The sequence below is a fragment of the Pteropus vampyrus genome, unplaced genomic scaffold, assembly GCF_000151845.1.
Source record: "Pteropus vampyrus isolate Shadow unplaced genomic scaffold, Pvam_2.0 Scaffold182, whole genome shotgun sequence".
Classification (NCBI taxonomy): domain Eukaryota; kingdom Metazoa; phylum Chordata; class Mammalia; order Chiroptera; family Pteropodidae; genus Pteropus; species Pteropus vampyrus.
Window position 1 is genome coordinate 2,131,593 of NW_011888963.1, and position 27,176 is coordinate 2,158,768.

The 27,176-nt window shown below is 33.0% G+C and overlaps 1 protein-coding gene across 2 annotated transcripts in view; it reads right to left on the reverse strand.

Moving 5' to 3' along the window:
- Positions 1–617: 617 nt before the first annotated feature.
- Positions 618–27,176, reverse strand: part of SREK1 (splicing regulatory glutamic acid and lysine rich protein 1) — a 40,231-nt gene continuing 13,672 nt past the window's right edge. The window contains exons 1-11 of one of the 2 annotated variants that reach the window (XM_011371063.2): positions 26,653–27,152; positions 26,255–26,370; positions 21,764–21,928; positions 21,449–21,627; positions 20,143–20,273; positions 19,152–19,266; positions 14,156–14,275; positions 13,414–13,794; positions 9,958–10,053; positions 5,341–5,485; positions 618–4,320 (exon numbers count right to left, since the gene is read on the reverse strand). In XM_011371063.2, coding sequence (XP_011369365.1) covers positions 4,171–4,320; positions 5,341–5,485; positions 9,958–10,053; positions 13,414–13,794; positions 14,156–14,275; positions 19,152–19,266; positions 20,143–20,273; positions 21,449–21,627; positions 21,764–21,928; positions 26,255–26,317 — 1,545 coding nt within the window. In that variant the 5' untranslated portion in view covers positions 26,318–26,370; positions 26,653–27,152 and the 3' untranslated portion in view covers positions 618–4,170. Of the gene's footprint in view, positions 4,321–5,340; positions 5,486–9,957; positions 10,054–13,413; positions 13,795–14,155; positions 14,276–19,151; positions 19,267–20,142; positions 20,274–21,448; positions 21,628–21,763; positions 21,929–26,254; positions 26,371–26,652; positions 27,153–27,176 lie in introns of those variants that run through there. The other variant, XM_011371062.2, reaches the window with a different exon arrangement.

Sequence of the window (27,176 nt, forward strand, 5' to 3'; positions counted from 1 at the left end):
AACCATTCAACTACACTACCTATAAACCTACACAGTACACCAAAATGTAATCTTCTGTGGAAATTAGGGAACTTTGTAGATTGTTCCCCAACAATTTTCTGCCTACCAGTAATTTAAACTGGTAGAACTCAACCTCAATTCTAATTCTTTGAGTATAATTTTCATGAATTTGAACTTATGATAGTTAAGAAATTATCAATCTAGCAAATAAAGAAAGGTTAATTAAGAATGGAGGGAACTATTATTCATTGCAATCCTGGAAATATAAACATTAGCTGTAAAATATAGTTTCCCAGAAATTGGCAGTTTTCAAAATTAAAATGTTAGCTAGAATCAAGTAAATTTAAAAATCAGGAAACAGACTACAAATCTTTTAAAAATATATTAAGGAATGTTACATTAAGGAGAAATTATTATAATAAATTGCTAGAAACTATAAAAGTACCTTAAAATGGAATGGAAAAAAATCTAATTAGTTACTAAATCTAACCTAATGGAATATGGCCCCAAAGTCATTAATAGCTTTAGCTTTTATTTTTGAAATAATGTTATCAGTCTTTAGGCATAATGACCAATAAAAATGTACTTAAGAAAAACATTCACCCACAAACCCAAGATTAAGTAGGGAAGTCAATTTTATTTGAAAAGATTACTTGTTACATTTATACTGGACTCCTGCTTCCAAAAATTTAGCCCTTTTAAGAGCACTAACTTTTGAAATTTGAAAACAATTCAATTTTAAATGAATTGGTAACTAAACATGAGAAAATGCTAATTAGCGAAAATTTAAAATACGTATATATTTCAACACATAAGGAACATAATTATTTATTGAAATGGCTCTACTTCATAACCTGCCCAGTTAAATTCAGATACTACCTTTTAGTGAAAACATAAATGACTCATTGAAACACTGTTATTCAATGCATTCCTTCAAAAGGATTCATTTTGATTGCTAATTCAACTGCTTAAGATTTAAATCAAATCATATTATTTCTAATTTTTTTTAACTTTAAAAAGTCTATTACTCTACATTATAATCTTTAAATCTGAATACTAACTTCAGTTGAAAGATCTGAATTGTCATTTTTTTTTTAGGTTTTAAGATACCAACATACATACATACATACATATATATGTCTATGTGTATGTCTATCTATACATATGTATATAAGAACGGGGGTCCTGAAAATGACTATCACAAGAAACTACTTTCTTGACAAAACCATTGAATCTAAATGCCAATTTTTATTTTTAACTGAGCATGTCAAAATTTAAGCCTCGGACACTTATAAAGATAAACATAGCATACGTTGAACCTCTTGAAAAAAATTCTAAATAGAAAATCACAAGCTGACTGGTGTTTGCAATTGTAAGTCAGATTAGATAGAAAATAATAACTAAGGAGACAGCTGCAAAAATAAGGATGTATACTTGTTTTCTCAAATGAAACTGGCTATTTTATGAAGGTCCATCTTCTATTACCAGTTCAGTGTGCATTGCTAAAAACAAGAACAACAGGACCAAAATAATTTGTCTGGAATGAAGAGCAATTACAATTTAAGAAACAGAGTGTACTCTCTGTATGATGAAGCTAAAAAAGATAATTACAGAAAGTATCAAGAATAAAATGGGCATCTTTTTGGCCTTACCTCAAGTTTTTCTGACAACTACCTGGGATGAAAAAAAGGTCTTACAGAAAAAAAATTCCTTCAAAGAAAATAATAAACAAATGGAAACATGTCAGTTTATAAGTGAACTAAAAGAAAATGTGTCTCACTCACACACACACCACCCCCCAATATTTCTAGACCCTAGAAAGCTTTGCTTCCATAGCCTGTTTAAGAAAATGATTTCAACTTTCTCCAGATCTCTTGTACTTCTACCCATACCCAACTTTTACAAAATAATGAGTGTCTCATTATTTTAAAGCTGAATAAATATAATCAGCAAGAAAAAATAATTAGCAGCAGGACTCAAATTATATATGTTAATTACAACAGAAGAAACATTAAGAGTCCAGAGTACAAGAAAACAAACTGTTAAGTGACTGTTTTGTAGACACCACACAAACATGCACTCAGTCAAAACAATTTCTATGGCAAATAAAACAAGAACAGGATAAAACTAAGATGCTGTTTTGAAATGCATAAACAAATACTTTCCTCTAAAATACTTAGCTTTATTAGAGAAATGGTACTAAAAATAACAAAGATCCAAACATTTGCTCTATTCTACTTACATATCATAAATAAGACAGCTATTGATGCAAGACACACACTCCTTCACGATCTTTCCATATGCACCAAGCATTCTTGTAATCAGAATAAGCTCTTTACCAGCCAACCGTATGTGGTTGAATGATTAAAATGACCATCTATACTTTACATAGTAAAGCATTTTCAAAAATTTTAATGTACAGTGACTAAAAAGGAAAAAAATACCACAGTAATTCTGGACACATGAATTAAGCAGCTTCATAATCAAACCAGGCTTCATTACTTGCAATAAGGGCAATTCTTTCCATTCTCCACCAAATACTTAAGTTTCAATAGTATTAATATTAAAAGAAAACTCAAGTCGAAACCAAGTAACTGCTGTGCTACTCGGCTTTTTAAATCTATACATAACTCTTCCCATGAGGTAAGGCAACTGAGTAATTTGATTGTATTAGACTGCATTAAAATAATTATACTTGATTTTTCAATAACATGCTAATTAAAAAGTATAACTTTTTTTGAAATATAACAATAATGAAGAGTTCCGAAACCATGAGTTATGGTTTTGGGGGGAAATATTGTTATCATTTTACTACCTGCATACTTTCTGCAAAAAGTGAACCAAAGAATGATGGATGACTTGTATTTTAAACATATTCTTAAACGTAAAACCACCTCATGTATTCTCTTTTAATTTCTGCACATCATCATTTATGAGAATATGATTGAGAGGTAATAATTAAGGGGATCTAATGAAGACAACTAAAGGGTTTGCTTCAATTTAAGTAAATTAAGAACATGCTTCATTTTCAGTTATCACAGTATAAAGCTGATGGTCCCAAAACTGTACTGTTGTTTTAAGCTCTAAAATCATTCTTGAAAACAGGACTTCCTTCTCGCATTAGGTGAACTAAGTAAGAAGCTCTTCTGACATATTACTTGCATACTTCTTTATGGGAGTGAATAGAATATCCATCTAAATTCCATATGAACTGAGAATGATTAGCACATATAAAATTCTAGAAAACAGTATACCACATTGTAGAAGGCACTAAAGCTTCAGCTTGTGCTCCCATAGCCCACTCTGAAAACCCAGTTTTCTTTTTATAATGACACCTTTGCCACCTACAGCTGACAACACACACTGCAATATTATTCATAATAAGCTCGGAAATGTCAAGAAAGTTAAAAAAGAAGTGCTTATTTGTGGGGAAACCCAATAATTCTAAACACTGAATACTAATACATTATTATTAGTATTCAACACAGTTGCTCTTCCTTTTGAAAGAACAGTAGTAGCATGCATCGTCAGTTGTTTTTTAATCCACTTATTTAAGCAATTTTAATCTGTAAAACTATTTTAAAGAAAACTGCTGTCCTAAACAGTGAGAAAAAGAAAACACAATAGTGAGAATTTAACACAATCACTATAAATCTTGTGAAGTAAATGTTAAAACTTCTTACATATTTGTACTTACAAGGATGGGTATATATTTGCACCGATTTCAAGCACATCATCAATCTGTATATATTGAAATTTTTTAAAAAAGTAAAACAATACAAAATTCAGTAACTAGCACTTTTCAAAAGAGCCTCCAATGCTTATCATCTCCAGTCTTTATGGACAGAACAAATTTGGATCTTTAATGTCCCATTTATTTGTAATGTTTCTTGGCAAACACTAACAAACCACATGACAAGTGTGTCAGCCACCATGGAAATGCACAGATTTTAGAGGATGAGTTTGGGTAACATCTGTTATTTTCATGATGTCCATGCTTTATTTTCTTACTCAGTAACAAGATGGCCACAAAGTCACCTAACAACTAGAAAAGCTGTTAGCTCATATCTTTATGTTCAACTGGATTTCTTCACTGTTTAACATCTTGTTAAAAGAATTAAAAGCTTTGGATATTATTCCAGCGTGTGTTTAAAGGTGCATTTGTCGGTCCTATACTGCTTCCGTTTTGGTAGAGAGGTTTTCTTCATTTGGCTGACAATTCCCATTTTGCTGTACTTTGTTTTCCTCAGTCCTTGGTGCATCCTTGTCATCTACTTCTTTGCCCACACTTGATTCTGGTTCTTTACTGTGCTCCTTCTCCTACAATGAATATTAAGATATACATTTAGTTATTTTCTCAAGTTACATGTACCACATCTGCTTATGGCTAAAATATGTAACTTTATATTTTGTGAATTAATAAAACTGGATACTTTCTCCCACTACCTTGTCATATAAATAGGATACGCAAACATGTATCAATATGTCTCTTGTACTTCTCATAGAAGATGGACACTGTTCAATAAATGTTGCTTACTGACTTCAAAAGTGGGACATATCTGCTGAAAGAGAAAAAGAGCTCCCAAAATGCCAGAAGGGATTTTGTAATCCACATACCAAAGAAGCAAAAATAAGAGAATGTAGAAAAGGAAATCACTATTCCTTCTAACAAAGACTCGTTAGGCAGTCCAAACTCTGTCTTCAACTTAAGAGAAAATTAAATGAGAAAATGTGGGACAGTGCCTGGCACACAGTTGAGTGCTCTAGAGATAATATGTTATCAATGTTACTGACAATGATGATAAACCTCTATTAGTATGAGAGTAAATAAAACTGTAAGATAAAGGCTCTAGGACTCATATAAGTGATTTCCAAATACAACTTATACCACTATTAAGGGAATTAACTTAATTCACACTTAAAATATTTCATTAATTATTCTAATTCAATAAGCCAAATTTCAGTATATATTACAAAACCAGTAACGAAAAAACCACTGTTTCAAATTTGCTGAAACAGTGAGGAAAATGGCATCAAGTAGAAATCTTAGCATAAAATCAAATACATGTTACATGTACAGGCTAAACATTTTCTTCCTGTATGCCTTGCCTTTCTATGATTCTCTAAACTAAAGAATGTAACTATTTCAATTTTAGCTTGCTCATATCTCATCCCTTCAAAATTTAAAAATTGTCAATTTAACACATATGAAAGAATACCAAAATGTACAAGACACTGTTGCCCTCAAGGAGCTTTTAGCCTAAAACTGCTTTTATGCAATAAAGAGCAATCTCAATGATTAATTATTCAAACCCTAAACACTGAATGACTGTTACTTACTTTAAGGGAAGTATTATTCTTCTCCAATTTTTCCTTCCCATCTCTGTCATTAGAATTCTTTCTTGTAGAGGTTGACCGTTCTCTATCTCTTCTTTCACTGATATGGTCCTTTTCTTTTTCTCTCTTTTTATCCTTCTTGTTTCTGCTATAAGAATATTGATAATATGTCAGTTAACTTCTAAGAAACTAATGACCTGCTATATTGTTGACAAAATATTCTAACACTAATGCATTGTAAATGAGCATATCAGTAACCCGATTTGATGAAGTAACATAAATGGGACCTATAACTCTACCTACTCTACCCACAACCCAACTAATTTTTTAAAGATACACAAGTCATTTTTGCAGAGGCCATGTATGTTCACATAAAACACAATTTGGTACTGTAAATTAGTTTTGAAACATTTGAGATTTATTTATCTACTGTAATTAGGATAAAATAAAACCAAATGTAATTTTTTTAACCCATCTCTTTGAAGCAAAAAGTGAATAAGGAGAAAGGAATAAAAGGATAAAGAATCAGATGTGGTTCCCAAGTACGGCTGAAAGATTACTAGCAAAATTGGAACTTCAAGAAACTCTTGTGCCATGTGTTCTCTTCATTCACCATTACAAAGAAGTCCCACCACTACATCAAACTAAAAAGTTTCTGCTCAGCAAAAGAAACCACCAATGAGGAAAAGAGACAACCATCTCAATGGGAAAATCTATTTGCAAGCAATGCCTCTGATAAGGGCCTAACATCCAAAATATACAAAGAACTCATACAACTCAATAACAACAAGAAAACAAACGATCCAATCAAAAAATGGACAAAGAGGATATGGAGAAAAAGGAACCCTCATACATTGCTGGTGGGACTGCAAATTGGAGCAGCCACTATGGAAAACAGTATGGAGGTTCCTCAAAAAACTAAGAATTGATCTACCATATGAGCCAGCAATCCCACTCCTGAGTATTTACTCCAAAGACTTGAAAACTCATATTCAAAAAGATATTTGCACACCGATGTTCATAGCAGCTTTATTCACAGTGGCCAGGACATGGAAGTAACCAAAGTGTCGTACGATAGATGATTGGCTTAAGAAGCTGTGGTACATATATACAATGGAATATTACTCAGCCATAAGAAAAGATGAAATACTGCCATTTGCAACAACATGAGTGGACTTCGAGATAATCATGCTAAGCGAAATAACCCAGAGATAAAAGGTTGAAAATTACATGTGGGATATAAACCTAAAAGCAACAAATGAACAGGACAAACAAACAGAGACTCATGGACATGGACTATAGACTAGTGGTTACCAGAGGGTAAGTGGGAGAGGGGAGGTAGACAAGGTAAAGGGGGTCAAATATGTGGTGACAGAAAGAAATCTAACTATGGGAGGTGAATCCACAGTATAAATATATATATATGCCTTACTGTTTGAGTGTACAGCTGCAACTTACTAGATTTCGTTAACCAATGTCACCATAAAACAATAATTAAAAAAACAGCAACAAACAAGTCCCACCAATTCAAAAGCAAAAAGTTAACTAGAAGATGGAATGAACAAATTCCATTTACGAAAATAAAATAGCCTTAAAATGAGAGGGGGTAAGAAAACAAGGTGTTTCAGAAGCATAACAAATAGCTTCTACTCAAAATAGTTAACCCTAATATGGAATTTTAAACTTTCTTCTCTTATGAAAGTTTAAAAATAAACACAAAGACTAGTGGAACATATAAAGACACCGAGGAAATAAATGCAAGTTTATATGAAAATTTAGTATAACAAAGGTGGCATCTCAAATCACTGGGGAAAACATGGTCTTTCATAAATAAAAGGTTTGGAGATAACTTGGTTATTATTTGCTGATAAAATTGGATCCATATCTCATTCCACCCAAATAAATAAATAAAAATAGACTGGAAACCTAAATTTTTTAAATGAAATAATACAGTACTAGAAGAAAACATTGGCGAATTTCTTTTATAGCATGAGTGAAGGGAAAGATTTGTTAACAAGTGTCAGTAAGCATGTGGAGACACTGGAACTCTTGTACAATGCTGAAAGGAATATAAAATGTCACAGTTACTTTAGAAAATGGTTGGCAGATTCTCAAAAAGATAAAAAGAAAATTATTATATGACTCGGCAATTACCACTCTTAGGTATACACCCAAGAGAAATGAAACGTGTCCACACAAAAACTTGTACATGAATGTTCATAGCAGCATTATTCATAATATCCAAAAAATGGAAAAAATACTATATGTCCATCAACTAATGAATGAATTAAACAAAGTTTTATTCCACACATGGAATATCATTCACCTATAAGAAGGAATGAAGCACCGATTCATGCTATGACATGTATGAACCATGAAAACATTACATTTAGTCAAAGAAGCCAGATACAAAAGACCACACATATTATATGAGGCAAATCCACAGAGACAGTAAGTAGATTAGCGGCTATAGGGAGCTACGGGGAGTAACTGCTAATGGGTATGCACTTTGAAATGACAAAAAGTGTTCTGGAATTAAGTAGCAGTGACTGTTACACAGCACTGTGAACATACAAAACACCAGTGAACTGCGCATTTAAAAGGGTGAATTTTATGATATGTGAATTCTCATTTTAAATAACTTGGGTAAAGGTGGGACTGGATACGGTCACTGACCACGCATGCGCACGCACGCACACATACACACACGCACGCACACACACACACACACACACAGTGTATATATTATATTTTGTCTTATGTGAGAAAGAGAAATTCAAATATATGTATCTGCTTAATTTTTGCAAAAAGAATTAAAGGATTAATAAACGACTGATAAGTTACAGAGGGTGGAAAGGGAGCAAAGTAAAAGAACAGAGGAGGGAGCTACTTGGTGAATATGTATCTTTTTGTCTCAGTTGAGTGCACGATTGAGAAAAGTTTAGACTTTCCTAAGCAAAGGTTTTTTTTTTTATTCTTAAACAAAGTTATGGCCACCTCTATAGTATCCCTATGCCTTATTCTCACCGAAAAATAACCCACAAGCAAATAAACAAAAGACCCCTTCTGGGAAACATGCTCCTTACATTCTGCCAGAGCTTTTTATAAATTTCTCTCTTCTCTACCTAGAAAACCACAAAAACCAACAGAAAAACTATGACTTATCAGTAAAGCAATAGTATGAAAAAATAAATACACAGAAATCAATACTTTCCTATGTACAAACCAACCTCCAGTGAATGAAAGACAAGACTTCATTTATAAGAGCAACAAAATGTAAATACCTAGGGATAAATTTAGAAAGTACATAAAATCTGTATGAAACAAACACTGAAAAACACTAAAGATTGCCTGAGTAAGCAGAAAGATATACCATGTTCCTAGATGAAGTCACTATCATAAATCTTTTATATTAATAAAACTACTCACTAATTTTCTCTAATAAATGCAATGCAACTATAATAAAAATGACTAGGTTTTATTTCTATAACCTAGACAACTTATTCTTACATTCCAATGGAAAAATAAACATGCAATGGTCAGGAAAGCTCAAAAAAGAGCAATGGGGAGTGTAGGGGAGAACAGGTCTTACTAGATATTAAGAAATACTATACAAACTGATTAACTAAAAGCATGGGGCACTGGTACATGAATCCTCAGTGAAACTAATCCAGCCCAGAAATAGACCCAGAAATAGACCCCAACACAGTTAGAAAATTTAGTATAAGACAAAGGCAACATCGAACTAATGCGGGAAAAATTGAGTTTTTAATAAAGGTTATTAAACAAGAGAAGCATTTAGAAAAATAAAATAAAATTGGACCTATATATATGACCTATGGCACATATGAATAAATTTGACTTCACAAAAATTTAAAATGTCTGTGAATTAAAGAATGCTATCAAAATTCCACAACTTTAATTATATAACCTGATGCAGCTGTAAGGAAACAGGCACTCTCATACACTCCTGGTTGAAGTACGAGGTGCTGCCAATCTTTATGGGGGCAATATGGAAATATATCTCAAAATTACAAACACACTTATCCTCTGAACCAACATTACCATTTCTGGAAAATTTTCCCACATACTCACATACTACAAAATGATCTAACTCCAAAGCTATTCATTTCAACACTATATAATTTAGAATAGAAAAATTAAGAAAACCCATTCTACTGCAGGCTAGTTAAATAAACTAAGGTGCTGTCACATAATGAAGTCCATGCAGTTGTTAAAAGGAGCGAAGCAGCACTCTCTGACAAATATGGAAATATCTGTTAAGTGACAAAAGCAAGTGAACATCAGTGTATATTTTGTGCTACCTTTTATATAAGAAAGTTAAAAAAAAAAACTAAATATCTTTATCTTGTACGTCTATACAAAAGTGGAAGGATATTCAAAAAAACTAATAAAGTCATTACTTATGGGGACAGAGCAGATGGGAATATGGGTGGAAATTAAGACCTCTCACTGTATAATTTTTTAATACTGTTTTGATTTCTGAACCATGCAAATGTATTACATAGTACTCATTCAAAATATAGTTTAAAAAGTAGACTGAAGAATGAATGTTTTCCCCTGCTTTCTCCTTAGTTTTAGCACATGCTTTCAACCTACCTCCTAGGGGATGGAGACCTAGAAGATTTCCTTTTTATGGTTTTTGATGTTCTTGGAGATCTGGAAGAACTCCTGCTCCTCCTCCTACGCCTTTCCCTGAAAGTCACGATAAGTCATTTTAAAAAAGTGATCTAATTAAAGGGCAATTCAAATACATAAAAGCAGGAGGATTCTTAATGCTCTCAAAGTAAATAGTATGGTTTAGAGGCCAGTTTAAACTCATGTCCTTTAGAGCACACTCTACTTCATAGTTTTAGTGCAGGTCAAATTATGAACCATAGATACTTACAGACTGATGAAAAGATCTCCTAAAATTTCATATTAGAAACAACAAAAAAATCTCCATTTAACCTGAACCGAACATTAATTTCTTGAGTAGAAAAAAATATTAATGGATGTTTCAGATTCTCAAATTAAATGTTCTCTTCTTTAGCATCTAAAACACACTTTTTTGCTCATCAGATCCTTTGTCATGTGTCTAGCTCCTCGTTGCCCCACTGTGGATTACTTTGTAATAACGTAACACTCTTTTCAAGAACTGAAAGATAAGTTTGTTGGCTTGCAAAATGTGAACTTTCTAAAGTATTTAGAAGATCTCTAAAAAAGTATTTACACATTGTCATCTTATAAAGAAACTGTTTTGCCCTTCGATCTCTGACCATTTCATTACTGTTGTTCAACTCAATTAAAATTGAGTGCACAAACTGCTTAGATATAAGTAAAATATTTAAAACCTGAGATTTAAATATGAAGTAAAAAATAATTACTAGATTAAGTGTTTATTATTAAAAACTATTTTTCTTAACATATTAGCAAATATGCATACTCTAAATTACTTCATTTATAAGGGTGGTCAATTTAGGATCAATGAATTTCAAGATGACCATAATTCAGGCAATGAGGTATGAGAATATATGTATTAAATGATTAATATATACAATAATCTGTCTCATGAGGAGCTTTGATAATTAGTGACCACATAGCTGGAAGAATTCAGTCTTTTAGAATTCAAGTTCTTACTACCTCAGTAACTTGATACTAGGTTGATGAAATATTTTGTCCATGTTTTTTATAAAGTAAAAAGCTAAATAATGCTCAAATGTGGTATATATATGCTAGGTATTAAGACCAAAAAGGCTCAAGAATTTTGAGAACACAAATAAGTTGATTCCAACTCTACCCAAGGTTCTCTCCTCCATTATCTAATTTTTTTTCCAGGATACCCCAGTATTATACTTTCTGGGGAAATTAGATAATATTCCATTCAATAAATGCTATTTTATAACAGCTCAGCATAAGAACCTGATATACTTTTTCACAGCAGGAGAAAGTCAGTGTATCTTACACCTTAAGTTACACAAAATGGCTCCATTTCGATCAGTGTAACTCTTGATTCAGGAAGCACTATGTAGAGGCAGACATCTAATAACTACCAGTTGATTATAATGAGAGCTAAGGCTGAATAGATAGCAATCTAGAATATTAATTATTTGAGAAAGTAGTGGCCAGTTATAGTATGAAGAACTAGAGTGGTTAGAATTAGAGTTAAATTCTACACCTTACCAGCTGCACTACTGGGGTCCTGTTATTTTTAATTTGAATCTCAGTTTTGCCGACTGGAAAATGGAGATAACTCAGTTTTACAGTGTTGTTTTAAGGATTTAGAATAATACCAATGAAGTACCAAACATAGTGTCTAGCACATAGTTAAGTACTCAAAAAATATTCTCTCCTTACCTTTCTTGGACTCATCTTTATTGACAGTAACTTTTAAGCATTGAAATTTTTTTAAATATCAAAATTTTCTTTAAGAATGTAGATTAGGAGACAATGTTGGAAATAAAATTAAGTAGACTATTTTTGAGCAGTTAAAATGTTTTCCATTTACTAAACAAATCAGAGTACTTGGAAAAAGAAAAATGCTAAAAGTTGAGAAATTATAACTCTTCACCAAACTTTTCTGAAACCATGAAACATTCCAAACTGTTGAATCTTTCAGAAACTAATGTTAGCATTTATTCTTCACACCTTGGAAATTATTTAAGAATACATTTAGGAATGAATGTGAATATGTAAACTTTCTTAAATATCAAGAGACTTTAAAATAAACCATGAAAAAAATTAAACATTTTAGAGACATCGAAAAAATAAATTCAACTGAATTTAAAAGGAATCAAAACATTATTTGGTGTTATGAAAAACAATGTCTAAACAATCATATAAACACAAAAGAATGTGTGACAACAAATCACAGTGCAGTATATGTGCAATCACAAGACTGAACTGAAACCCACAGTAAATGAGATTAAATTAATTCTTCAGTTTTTGATTCAATGTGCTAAAATATGGCAGTGATCTGTTTATTTTAAGCCCCACTTAACATATATTGTTGCTTTCAACTTTAAACTTCTGAGGCAATTTTTTAAAGCAGGTAGCAAGTACTGATTAAGGAATTCTCAAACTTAATCTCTAAAAAGAGAAAGAGCTACTTATACTTCCGATATTAAAGTACAGAGCAGAAAGCTTCAGTTTCCTCATATTTTAAAACCATGATAATAGGCCACAAGCTCATTGTAAGGATTAAATAAGTTTAGTCATGAAAAGCTGCTGAGACAGAAATCTGGCGTATAGTAAAAGCACTCAATAAGTGCTTGCAATTATTTGTATTGCATTAAGAATAAGCTATTAAAACAAAGATTAAAAATCTACATATAATCCTGTCTCGGAAATTATTTTCTATGAAAAATTATGTTTTAAATATCTTTAAAACATGCTAAAATATATTTTTAGTATTTTTAACATATGGTTTTAACACAAGTAGGAACTTCCATTTATTTATAGTCACGGTATCATCTGGAGTAATGGTTTATATAATCTCGAATCAATGAAAGTCTCCATTTTGCACTGTTACTATAGCAACCTGCTGCCACCTCGTGGCCGTGTACCTATTAATAAATTTAGGGAACAGTCCAAAAAAAAAAGCAAAATCTTAAAATTGGCAAATTTAAATAAAAATTTAAATGTCATGCACTCAACAAAATAATACAGATGACAAAAGGTATAAACTGCAACCTTAGAAATTTTGCATATGAGAACTTACCACACCATTCCGAAGAAATACAGAAGCCTAACAGGTCAATTCTTATATATTAAAAAAAAAAAACTTGCCCCCTGCCATCCTACCTTCTAAGAAAATTAACAGCAGTAGTTATTTAGTTAAATAGTTAAAACTTTTCAAATTATCTTGCCCAATACCATCTCATGTTCTCCACAGGTTCAATACTGTGGCAAGCACTCTGTTGAGAGAAATGTGTACTCTGCAATTAGAGGGTAACGTTCTGATATTATTGTACTGATTCCACTTGCATAGAATAATCTTTTCCTCTCAGTTAAAATTCATGCTTTCATCATTTGTCATGAATAAACCCTTTGGTATAAATTTTAAGCATATCAAACCTGCTGGAACTACGAGATCTTCTTGATGCATTGTAACTTCTGGGTGGTGTTCTGGATTTTTTATCCTTCTTTCTTTTCTCATCTATCTCTTTGGATCTCTCCTTTTCTCGTTCCTTTTCTTTATCCTGTTCCTTTTCCTTCTCTTTGTCTCTTTCTTTTTCATGTTCTTTTTCCCGCTCTCTTTCTCTGTCCTTGTCCTTGTCTTTATCACGGTCCTTTTCCCGTTCTTTATCCCGGTCTTTATCTTTGTTTTTACCCCGTTCCTTTTCTTTTTCACGTTCCTTTTCTCTGTCTCTCTCTTTTTCCCTTTCCTTTTCTCTATCTTTTTCTTTCGCTCTTTCCTTTTCCTTGATCTTTTCTCGAGTGTCTTTTCGCTTGTCCCTTTAAAAGCAAAAATAAATTCACAAATGAAATAATTCCACTCCCAAAAAGGATCTCTCTCAATAATTATCAACACAAAACAATTTATAGCAGCTATGAGACATTACCTATAAATTTCTATATAATTCAGTTGTACATAAAGCTGCTAAAAGAAACAATTACCAAGCCAAGTTAAGTACAATAGTCTGCAAATCTCATGAGCCATAATGGTCATCAGATTCAAATCAATGGCAACCAATATTAATCATTACTAAGACAATCAAAATTAAAAGTTTAATTTTTCATTTAAAACATAAACCACAACCGATTTTTAATAAATGAAGCCATGAAAAAAATTATCTTTAATTTTCCAAAAACTCACCGTGAATGTGAACGACTCCTTGATTTCCGTCTGTCCCTTGATTTAGAGCGTTTTTTATGTGGGCTCTTAGATCTACGTCTATCTTTTTGTCTTGAGCGTGATCTATTATGGGATCTACTCCTAAAGAAAAACAAATTGTTAGAATGTCGAACCTTTCTTAGAACTTCAATTTTTAAAACTTTAGGATGTCTTTCAAACAAGATAATTTAAAAACCTATTCTGAAAGTGTATATCAACATTTTAAAACTCTATTATGTAATGCCCCAGTTATATCATCTGAAATAAACTTATTTACTGGAAACTTCACCAGATAAGTCATTGTCCAGAACACAAAAATAAAAACAGAAAAAATTAAGTTATTTTCTATGCCAGATTTAAGCTGATATTTTCAGGTGCAGCTTTCTTTTGCTAATTTTTTTTCCTTTTTTATCCCAGAATGTCTCACAAAACAATGTATCTCTGTGAACACAGAAGGCAAAATAATGCTAGCTCTGTGAATTGCTTCTTCTTCTCAAGTGAATCTCTTTTGCTAATTATAATATGCCTCAATTAGTATAGATGGCTTCTCCCCCTATGGTCCAAGTATTCATACCATAAATTGTCTTTAACTCTTGGCTTTCATGTAATATGATTACCTGCAGTTACCTTATCTTGACAGGGAGTAGTGGTTATACGGTTCAACAGTTGCTATAAATGGCAATGTGCTATATATTAAGAATAATATATAGTCAGCATGGTATTAATGATGGTACTAGTGTGACAGAAAAATAAATATTATTCATGAGTTAAAGCTAGATATATAATCAAATGTTGGATTTGCAAGGTGTTGACTTTATAACTGTATAAACATAGCTACTAAAAGAAACCTGGAATTTCTGCAGGAAAAATAACTTATTCCAAATGTGAAAGTCTCCAGGCTCCTTTTCCCCACTGAAATAATTACTTATACAATATAATTTTTTTTTTCCATAATGAAGTATCCAAGGAACAATGTATTAAAATATAACAAAACTGAATGCACACAACTTTAATAACAAAGTGATGGGACTCACCAGCTTCAGAGTCAGACAATCTGGCCCTGACACTCAGCTCTGCCACACATTAGCTGTTGAGAAATCTAGCTAGTCACTTAATCTCTCTAAGCCTGAGTTTCTTCATCTATAAAGTGGAGTGAGAATCATATCTACATCTCTGAAAGCTGTCATGAGGATTAAATCAGATGACATATGAAAACTGATGGCCTAGCAGTCCCTGGCACAGAGTAAATGCTTAAAACTATTAATTCTCAATATCATCACTATCATCAACAATTAACAGAAAATAAAACTTTAAATTCTATCTTTATTCCAAGGAGGTCAAATGAATTTCCACAAGTATGCTTTATTAAAACTCATCTTGATAGTCATGTTTTCATAAATTAAAACAAATATCTATAAAAGAAATACACATAGTTAAATGCTTATGGTATGCTATGAAACCAAAGAAACCTTTAGATAATACTCAATAATGAAATCTTGTTTTTAAACACATTTTTCAGTTAGTCAAAATTTGTTTTACAAAAGCTAATTTTCAACTGAACCACTCGATTACATGCCTTTAAAAATTATACATTTATCATCATACCACATTTTTAATATAGGATAATTCACTTTGTTGGAATCTTTATCACTAATAACCTAAGAGCTACAAGGATCAAGCAGTAGGTATTAAGGCAAAAATGCAAAACCCAAAGCATTTTTAGTACATTTGCAGACATCCATATAAGTATAATATTTTAAAGGGCCTTTGCTTCTATGTACTTAAATAAAAAGTCTTAGGATTTCTGTTCTAGTTAACCTTGCTAAACACATAAATAATAATTTTTACTCAAACAGTGCTTTGCAATCTTAATTAAACAAAGAAACTCCTTTTAAAAATTTAAGCATAGTCTTAACAAATAAAAGTAATAAAGCCTTGATCACTTGGCTTCCCACCTTGCCATGTGGTCCTCAGAGTTTGAAAGTTATTGCCTAAAAATAATTATTGTATTTTAATTTTCACATTAAATATTTGCACATCTGTCACTCACTAGTTGCCTGCAAGTTTTCTGACCAGGAATGCTAAAAGCTTCAAATCAAGAGCAAATCTAATCCGACCAAAGATAAAGATTGAGTTATTATTGTTAGCAGTTCTCATTTTAGCATAATGTGCAAAACTGCATTTATAAAATTGTGAATAAAGGGCAACTTACCACCATGTTGCATCAAAGTTCATTTGTAAGTCAGGTGTTTCCCATTAAAATATTATAAAATGTCTTACAGATCCTACACTGGTCTGGAAAGGTTACTTAACTTTTAAATACAGTAATTATAGTACTACCTGCCTTTTCTAACACTTCCCTATGAAAAAAACACATAAATATTTGAAAACAAAAAAATGAAAATACATCTTCCCAATCCTAGTCAAGATCACAGTGACAAGAAACCCCTTCCTCCTTCCTAAAATAGAAGGGGAAGGAACAGGGAAGGGAAGAGTGGGCTTTAGAAGCATCTGAGAACAGTGAGAAGGTATAAGAGAGTGGACCTTTACGCGCAAGGGCTCCTGGAACCCACACTCCTGCTAAGTCTAGCAGGTCAGAACCAGAGCTGAGGATATCAAATCCCACCAGCAGAGAAAAAGAAGCCAAGAAATGTTTGCCATCTCCCTCCCCTACTGGGATGTAGGAAGTTCCTTCCATGTCAAGATCATTGAGTCAAATGTTTTTTGGGTAAGAGTTTTTTCCCTTTAAATAGAACTCATCCTCTTACACATTTAAGAACTTAGAAAAAGCTACATGTGTTTCTATAAACCATGGATAAAAATAGTATATGTTTACCAAAATATGTGTGTAAAAGTATGTATATGTGTGGGTATATATGTACATGTGTGTATATATGCAGATATGTGTGTGTACATACACACACAAAAAAATCTGATCCTTGAACAATACAGGGGATAGGGTGCTGATCTCTGCAGAGTCAAACATCTTATCTTGACTCCCTAAAAACTTCATCCCTCAGTATCCCCAGGTGATTGATTCCAGAACCACCGGCCTGCCTCCTGCTCCAAGAATACCAAAATCTGCAAATGCTCAAGTCCCCTACATAAAAAGGCATAGAACAATGCATATAGTTGGCCTTTCACATCCACGGATTACCAACTGTGGACTGAAGTACTGTCTTCGATCCGAGGTTGGTTGAATCCACAGATTTTAAGCCCATTAATATGGAGAGCTGACTATATATAGTTATTGAAAAAAATCCACTTAAAAGTGGACTCTCACAGTTCAGACCTATGCTGTTCAAGGGTCAATTGTATGCATGCCAAGAATAAGTAATTTATATTGTTACATAGTTAGACCTACATGAAAGCACTCTCATGAATAACAACTTCATTTTAGACTAAATAATCCTCGCTGCCGCTAACCTTTGGAAGGTGAAAATATCCAGATATACTTAAAATGATAACAGCAAAAACCTTAAAGAGGATAAAGATAAACTACTGCTACAACAGATAAAGCTTCTCAGAGATAATCAAGGAAACAATGATGTCAATCAAGTTTTGCTTTATCCTACCTAGCCTTAGAAAACCACTAAGGTATTAGATTTGGAGCATGGTTCCTGACCAACACAAAATGAGGTTCAGGTCATTGGTCTTTTTTTTCCCCCCTCAGAAAAGTGGCTACTCTTCAGCTCAATTCTGTATTTCACTGATCTCCTTTACATTTGCCACATCCTGTCAACCTAAGAAAATATCCCCAATCTAGCACCGATGCTTCTATATCACTTTTCTTCTCCAATTCTGGCTTCTGATGCACTATCTCATTCCTTTTATATGAAACAACTTCGTTCACTTGGATCTGAATGAACTTGCTTGCTTACTATAAAGCCTTGAATGGAAGAAGAGACGGTAAAGCTATACCCCAAAACAGATTTTGCACACTAAGCATAATAGAGAAGTGTAATACACCAGTAAATAGCAAGAAGTATTTAGTATTCCTAGAGTCAAAAAAGTAATATCATATTTTCCCATCTCACCATTTCAATCTCACTAAGCATCACAGAAAAACAGGCTAAACTGAGCTTACTAATGAAGTTCAACATACAGCATACTGGTTTCCTCCCCTTAAACCCTCCGTTCTCTAAATTCTCCCACACCACACACACATACAAAAGCACACACACTTTTCTCTATCTCTTCTGTTTAACCATAGTATGTGTGTATATATATCCACTATACACATTTTCACATTTCAGTTAACAGCCCCCTCCATGTTAAAGACAAGAATAAAACTTATCAATTTAGACATGATTCTTAGGGCACTTCCAATCAAGACGATGTTGCAAGAGGTTCTCTTTGTACCAAACACAACAGATTTAAAAAGAAAATTAAAGCAACAGAGCTATGCTCAAAAATAAGACAAACAGAACAGACACAGAGTTTACACAATACGATAGATAGCTGGAGCTAAAGCTCTAAGTTACTCCTGTGTTTCAGGTCCCAAAGTGGGTGTAGGAGGCTCTTATCATAGAGAGTACCGAGGACCTAAACTGCCCCATTTGACTCATGGTACTAGCGATATAAGTAATACTTGAAATCAGCCCTTGAGTGGACTGAGGGGCAGATGAAAGCTGCAACTTCACAATATTTTCAGCATCACCATATACATGGTTCCCTACTCCCAACATGAAAAGTTTTTGCCAGTTCTTAACAAAGACTACTTTACCATTAGAAAAATTAGATACAGAGCATCTTAAGATAGAAAATCAACTTCTAAAACTGAAAATTAATTGAAATAAAATTATATATTAGATAAAATTTATTCTTAAGTATATACAATTAAAGCAATATTTAATGGTAACTATACTTCCTGGTGAACTCTACTGAAAATTCTAAATTCAAATATTTAGACAAAAACTCAGAAATCTTAACTTTTAAAGTACAAAGCCAAAAAAAATTAAATGATAGAAATTCTCACCTGTGTTTTGATTGTGATCTTTTCCTTCTAGAATGGGATTTTGAGCTAGACCTGGATTTTGAACGAGTATGGGAACGAGATCGACCGCCTTTTCTTTCACTGCTCTTTCCAGACTCTGGGAGGAAAAAACCACTTTGCAGTGTAAGCTCAGAACAATTAAAGATCCCAGTTAATAATTAGGCACAAGTGGAATGTACCACATATAGTGCAAGGGGCCTACTCTCTGTACATCCTCCTCCTGTGCAATTATCCTTCAGAAACATCCAAGAAAGTCATTGCATAAACTCGTTGAGTGCAGCCACCCTGCAGCAGTACATATAAACCAGATGATTATAAACAGCTGTTCGTAATATTTTGTTGCTGCCATAATGTACGATTATAACATGTCTGTAATTCCTATGACAGTGATTTTAAATCCTTTCTTCGTTTATTTTGCTAGAATTGAAGCTTAAATTCTGAGTGCTAATTTAGAAAATTTGCTCAAATGTAAACCATCTAGACATTTTTAGATTGGATTTTAAAATTTTAGTTAATAACACAGAAGTTTGAAAAGGTAGGTGTTCCATTATCTTCCTAAAATAAAATGTTATTTTTCCTAAATCATGGGCTTTTTATTTTTAAAAGTAAAACTTGGAAGAGAAGTGAATCTGCTTAACCATAACATTTTAAATATATTTATTCTTCTTTTTAGCCTCACAATAACATTTATACTTTGCTTTAAGCAAATCAGTTTTGAGCACTATTTTGCTCTTGAAATATAAAAAACTGATTAGCTCAGGCTAATGCGCCTCAATTCAGTATCATAGGAAAAGACATTTTTGTCAAGTAGTTTATTAACCTTTAACACTAGTAAGTCACTTACTCATTCTTGAGTTTCACTCTTCTTGTTTGTAAAATGAAGGGACTGAACAAGATAATTTCTAAAATTCCTTCCAGTTCTAAAACTCTATGATCTTACACTATGACCTATGTAACAACACTATGGCCTTACCTGGTTCAATAGCTGCTGAGATAAATGACTGAGCCTCTCGTACTCGCTTCATTACTTCTTCTAACTCCTTAGCTGCAGCCTGAGGTGTCATCTCAGGGGGTTTTACTATTGCATTGTTGGAGTGATTTATTCTAAATTAAAAACATTAGCATATCACAAATATACACCATATTTTACAAAACATTAAACAAATATTTACATGCTATACATATTTAAAAATCGACATCTTGAAGACACATTAACATAGCTTAATACAGAATAACCAAAACCAGACTCAACACCATGATTAATCTCATTCCCACATGCCATCGCCTCTTGCTAACAAAGCCAAAAGCAAGGAAAAAGGAAAAACTGAATCCTAGTTGATTTCTTTAACAACTTGAATAGACCAGAACAAGTGCTTTTCCAACATTAAAATGTTGACACCAGTTATTAAAATGAATCATTTCTATTCTTAGATTATAAGATTTTGTTGATAATCTCTGCACCCTGGGAGAGGAGAAAGGGGAAGCTGCATATTATGTACACCATTTTAATCAACTCTAGACCATGGCTGAGTCAGACACAGCTGTGAACGTGGGAGGCATCTGATAAAACTCTTCCCCTACTAGGTAAGAGTGGTTTCTCTGACGTACATAAATGAATTCGGTGTGTCTCGCTTTACTCCTTCCGCACAAAGACAAATATTCACCAAGAACAGTTATTTATCCTTTAACAGAAGAATCCTGATCAAACGGTATAACTAAGGCAATTATCTGTGAAATTCATATAAAACTGTTACCTCAATAAACTGCATGAAATAGAATTTCTGGTCTTGAGTATCTGACAGGCTACATGAATTTTTCATTTTGCAAACAGGGATGTGAGCAAACCTTAAACTCGAAATGTATGATTTAAAATATTTCTGGGTACTTAATATTACTTTCTTCCTAGGATTTTGGATTTACCAAAATTCAAACTGTATAACTTAAGTTCAACCCACATGTTAAAGTGTTAATCTAGTCATAATACGAAATCAACCTAACTTGTTAAAGTTTCTGGGAAAAGACCTATAATCATTGTGTTGGGTATATAATCAATGTTAACATTAAATTAAACCTTATAAAATAGAAAATAAGACGTCTTCAAATACAACCTTAAAGGCTAAAATGATAAGTATCTCAGGTATTCATTTATACTTAACACAAAGTCTTCCTTTCCATAATTGCCAATTACTATTAAAAAGAAAAAAAGAAGCCTTAATTACATCAAAAATACTTTAAAGTTTTTCAAAATCATTAAAATTTCTTTGTTTAGGGTTTCTTACTTCAGTGGCCTGTCTCCAAACATAACTCCATTAAAAGCAAGGGCCCTTGGTACAGAATTTTGGTCTGCAAATTCCACAAAAGCAAACCGAGTTGGCTGAGTCTCATCACCTGCCATCCGCACAAACTTCACTTCTCCAACTTGTTTAAAAAATTCAAGTAGTTGATCAGCTGTCGTTGTCTGAAAAAAACGTAACGCTTTAATAAATTATACCATTTTTTAAAAATCAAGTAAATATTACTTCATCAATATGATTTTTAAGAAGGGGAAAAGTGTAAGAGGTCCCACCACTCAAGTTTCTTCTTAAATTAGTTACCTGGGAATTCAAATTGCCAACATAGACTGTTCTCCTAATTTCATCAATTTTGGAAGGATCCACATTTCCCATAAGTGGTGGCTGTGGTATCTCTCCAAGTGTTGCAATGTTGGGGTCTAGTGCTGCTGCTGGTATGGCTCCCAAACTACTAAGGGAAACACCCAGCTATAAAATAAAAAAGTACATATTTTCTGTTAGTATCAATATTATCATTCTCTAATCTTGAAAAGAAATGATCAACTCAACATGAATGGGAAGAAACTTGGAACTCCTAACCTTAAACCAGGTTTATGTCTGAATTAAGACTGAGGTCACAGTAGTTTTGAATGTAATTAGAAATACGACATAGTTCTTAACTATGTGAATATTTTAACTGCTTTTAAACTTAATACTAAAAACAGAGTTAATTCTCATTACTTGCAGTACTTATGCACTATAAAGTTACCACAAACACTGAATTATTGAATACTGAATCATTGCTTCTAGGAAAAATACGAGGCCAGGTTCCTACAAGCCTCTAGTCACAATATTTTCATCAGCTGATAAAAACATAACCTTCTTTTAATGTGTTTCTGTTTAAAGTCACCTTATTTAATATACATTGTTGATTCATCAACATGAACTCACAGAAGCACTATCAACTCATTCCTGAATGAATCCTATCTCACACACATTATTCCTCTATGAGGCAAATCACAGCCTTCCAGTCCTTAGAAAGACTAGGCAGCACTTTAGCACTGAATGTAAGGGCTAATTTAAATAGTGAAATCACTAACAAAAAGTACAAATATGTGAAAAACATGGCATTAAACCACCCACAAAAAGGACACATATTTACCACCATGCCCCAGAGATATTACGGGTTCAGTTCCAGAACACCACAATAAGGCAAGCTGTAATCTTTTTGCTGGTGGAGGGTCTTACCTTCAAATTGTAAAAAAAACAAACAAAACCCACATCTGTGATACATAATAAAGCAAAGTGCAATAAAATGAGGTATGCCTGTAGAGCATTATAGCTGAAACGAGAAGTGTTGCTCTATTTGACTTCTTCTGGGAATGTACGTACTGAACTATTCAAATTTTTCATCATTCTGTGTGTGTCAATGAACAACTACAAAAGTGCCACAAATATTGATTTTCAAGTTTCAAATAAATTTTAGTTAATGGGTGAATTCACAAATAATGAGAACCAACTGTACTTTGGGCATTCGACACTGTGTAACAGAGCTCTTAATAATGAACAATAATCATAGAATCTAATTTTTGCTGGGTTATTAATCCTCATCTCAATCTTAAGAGATAAGTGTTATTATTATGCCAATTTCACAGATAAAGAAACTTAAGAAAAATTAATTTTCCCAAAGCTACTCAGCTACCAAGTGGTCAAAGCAGGGTACCACCAAGCACAGACAAAAATTAAAACATGGGCAAAGTTTACCTAACAACAACAACAACAAAAACCCTAAAATATTAAAACCTTACTTACACTATTGTAGGAAAAGGACAAAAACTTTTGAATAATCTACCGTAGCATTACTAAATTCAGTTTTTAGTTCAAGCATTAAGGAACATGTTTTTAATGTGAATTTAAACTAGAAAAAATAGAACTCTCAAAATATGAAAATGGAAAGTTACACGAAATTAATGAAAACACCTCTCAAACTATGACTTTCATTTCCATTTAACGCAATTTAAGAAAATTTTGAATGTTGTTATATTGTTGCAAAACTACTAAGATTTAACAACTGTGAATAACACTTCCTACAGGTGAAAATACAAGTTTATGAAACAGGTATTACTTATGTGATTTTTAAAAACACATCAAATCATGTCTTACCCTTGTCTAAAACTCATCAATGGCTTCTAGTTATCTTTAGAATAAAATTCAGACCTAATAAGCCCTATTTGATCAGTGCTCTATCTATCCCTCTAATTTCTAAACACATACTACCCTCTCACCCCACTCACTATTCAACCACACTGACTACCATTCTGTACTTTGAACACACAAATTTTTCCCACCTTAGGGCTTTTCACTTGGTGTTCCTTCTGCCTAGAAAGCTCTTCTCCCTGCTTCTGCCAGCTGAATCCTTCAAGCATCAGATCAATCATCCCCTCTAAGAGGTTTTCCCTGACCTTATAGGAAGCCTCATTTACACTCTTACTACTAACAGATCTTAGATTTGTTGCTCACTATCACCATTTCAAGGTATCTTAAAGTTGTAGAAAGTATCTTTATATAGATCAAAATGGGTAGATGATCTCTGAGTCAAGGCCAACACCCTCTGAGCCCAGCCTCTCTCCATGTGTTGCTTCTATAATCACACTCCTTTTCCCCCCATCTTGTCTTCTATGGGCACAGATAATTGAGAGTCATACCTTAATTTATTTTACTATGCAAAAGAATTATAGTTAACCTAAATCACAAATATGAGTCTTATTGTTAGTTTTACATAGATTTAAAGCATTAAATATGCCGTTCCAGGCATTCTCAACTGTCAGTCCCTATGACCATCAAATTTCTCCACTGGCACATATTAATTATAGATCTGGAATGAGCTTTTTCAAATCATCTATCTAATCCAACCCATTTGTTTTTCAAATTTACGGATCATTCAGTTCTTTTTAGAAACTTTCCTGTCTTTCTTTTCATTATACTATTCTTCTAAACCATTCTTTTAAACCTGTGCTATTTGGTAGTCACTAATCGCACATGGTTATTTGAATTTTAATTAATTAAAATTCAATCTCCGGCCATGCCACTCTGAAACGAGTCCGATCCCATTTGATCTCAGAAGCTAAGCAGGGTCGGGCCTGGTTAGCACTTGAATGGAGGACCACCTAGGAATACCAACTAGATGCTGTAGGCGTTAAAAAAAAAAAAGTTCAGTTGCCTCAGTCACATGAGCCACATTTCAAGTGCTCAATAGCTCGACTGCTAGTGGCTACGACACTCAATAGTACAGATACAGACATTTCTATCATAGCAGAAAGTTCTATTGGATGTGGCTGCTCTGTAATACAATTGCCCTCCTTTAGATTAATCTACTTTCTAGCCCCGCTCTAAGTAACCCATGTATTTAGTTGCCCTTTCAGTCTTTGATGGGTTAAAGATGATCTGGACTCCAGATTAACACCTGCCTTCCAACACAGAAACTCTGGCCTCCCTGAAGATGTGACTTTTAAATACAAATCTGATGAAAAGTTTCACTCTTATAAAAGAGTTTAAAAGTAAACTTTTTTAATGTCTGGAAAATAAAGTTCTAGGCAGAAGGTGAATAAGTACAAAAGCCCTAAGGAAGAAATATGCTTGGCATGTCCAAGAACCAACAAAGCCAACATAATGTGGCTGAAGTAAGAGTGAGCCAGGAAAACAGGTAGAAAGAAAGGTCAGAGAGGGAAGCCAGAAGCCAAAACACAGTGGGCCACTTTCCCTCCATCTTCTAACTAAATAATTCCTCATAAATTAGATATCTACAGCTGAATTAAGAGGAAACAATTTCCCCTCAGGGCAACAAATTAAATAGTAAAAACTTTATAAGTCCTAAAAATGTTGAAGATAGCAAGAAAATATTTTGGGGGAAGGAGATGGTGATCTACGAATTAACATATTAAAATACACCATAATAATATACCCAAAATAAAATTTCTAGAAAGTTCAAGTCAAATGATCAAATGTTCGATTAAAAAGCATTTCTCTCTATGGATCACAGAGCAAGTCTCCAGCAGAACATTATGTAAAAGTTAAAACACCTAAAATTTAGCACTTCGAAGTTTCAGAAACCACTCTTTTGACTTGGATAAATTAACTATAATCATAAAGCTCATTAGTTCACTCCCTGATAAACTAGCACCATGAAGCTAGATAAAGCTTTCAATGAAGGTGAGTTTTTTGTCTGGGGTTTATTTTTAAAGAAAAATGATCCTTCTTTTAAAATAAATATGACTAGAATCCTTTATATAAAAACCAAGAGTTAGATAAGGGCAAAATCTTTTTTTAACGCCACTTGGAAATCACAAAGGAGGCATTAAATTACTATTTAATTCAAGGTGATGAAAAAATATTTTGCCATGTTTTTATATTGTTTCATTTTCTCAATTAGACAAATGCTTCCATGAGATATTTTTTTCCGCTATCAAGGTTGTGGATCACTTCATATTTTTAAAATAAATTTAGTTCTCATGAACTAGGAAATATAGTTAGCTGGATTCTCCTATTCACTGTGCTGTCTAAAAATGCTGAATTTCAAGAACTGATTGTCTAGTGAATAATCAATTTTAGTTCTCAAATTTAAATGAATCTCCGATTACTTCAGAATTCCAAAGGGTAGTTTAAGTTAGTGACGATGTGAGGGGGAAAAATTAAGTGCACATTTAGAATCTTCTCCATTTAAAAAAAATTTCAAAATAAAAAATTTCTAATCTATTTACTCAACTGATTACACAGCTGAACATTCACCCCTTTTAAAAGAGGGTGTATAGTACTTACTGTAGTCAAGGGATTTGGGGTCGGTATGGGAAGCAAGCCTGCACCAGGCATCAGACTTGTCATGGTTGGAGCAGGAGCCAATAAAGAGAGGGCTTTGGATTCCTCTGGGATTTTACCTGCAGAAGCAAGATCCAAACATTACAGAAAGCAGAAACACCACACGAACTTTACACTATGATTTTACAATTACCCTTGCACTTAAAAAATAATAATAATAAATGAATCTATCAGATCCGTATAAAGAAATAAATTAGAACTTAAGTCTTTCCTTTTATCCTGCTCTACTAGGAAAAATAAAAGTGAGCAAAACTTCAAAGACTAACAATCTCATTAATGGAATATTATTTTAAAAATTGAATAATGTAGACAATTATTTAACACTTTGAGCTATGGGTCACCTGTACTGGAAACTTAATGTTCATGAACCAAACGATATCAAGCATGGACGCTTTCCCAGGACGGTGTTTTCGCGGTGATCGAAAGTTGTGTTACACATGACAACCGTTCGTGTTGGCTGCATCACTAATAGCACACAGAACATCAGATACAGAAAAGAAGAACATTTTTTAAAGTTTAATCCCCAGAAATGGCAAATAACCAAATTAGTCAAAAAAAAGAAAAAGAAAAAACAAATATGTGCGAATTGAAATTTGTTCCTTACTGAGTGACCTTATCCTGTTATTGAAACTACCTAGTTGTGATGCAAACAATTTTGATAACTCTTCCAATAAATTCTATTTAATTTCAAGCAGACAGGAAAAAAAACAAACACCTACTGCATGTAATCAACTTGAATTTAAAAGGAAGCCTACACCCATTCAGTTAATAAGGCACCTTACCAACAATGTCAGAGATGCCCAAAAGAATCCAGTTCCAAAGAATATGCCTTAGAAAACTGCTAAAATTTTTTAGAACATAAAAA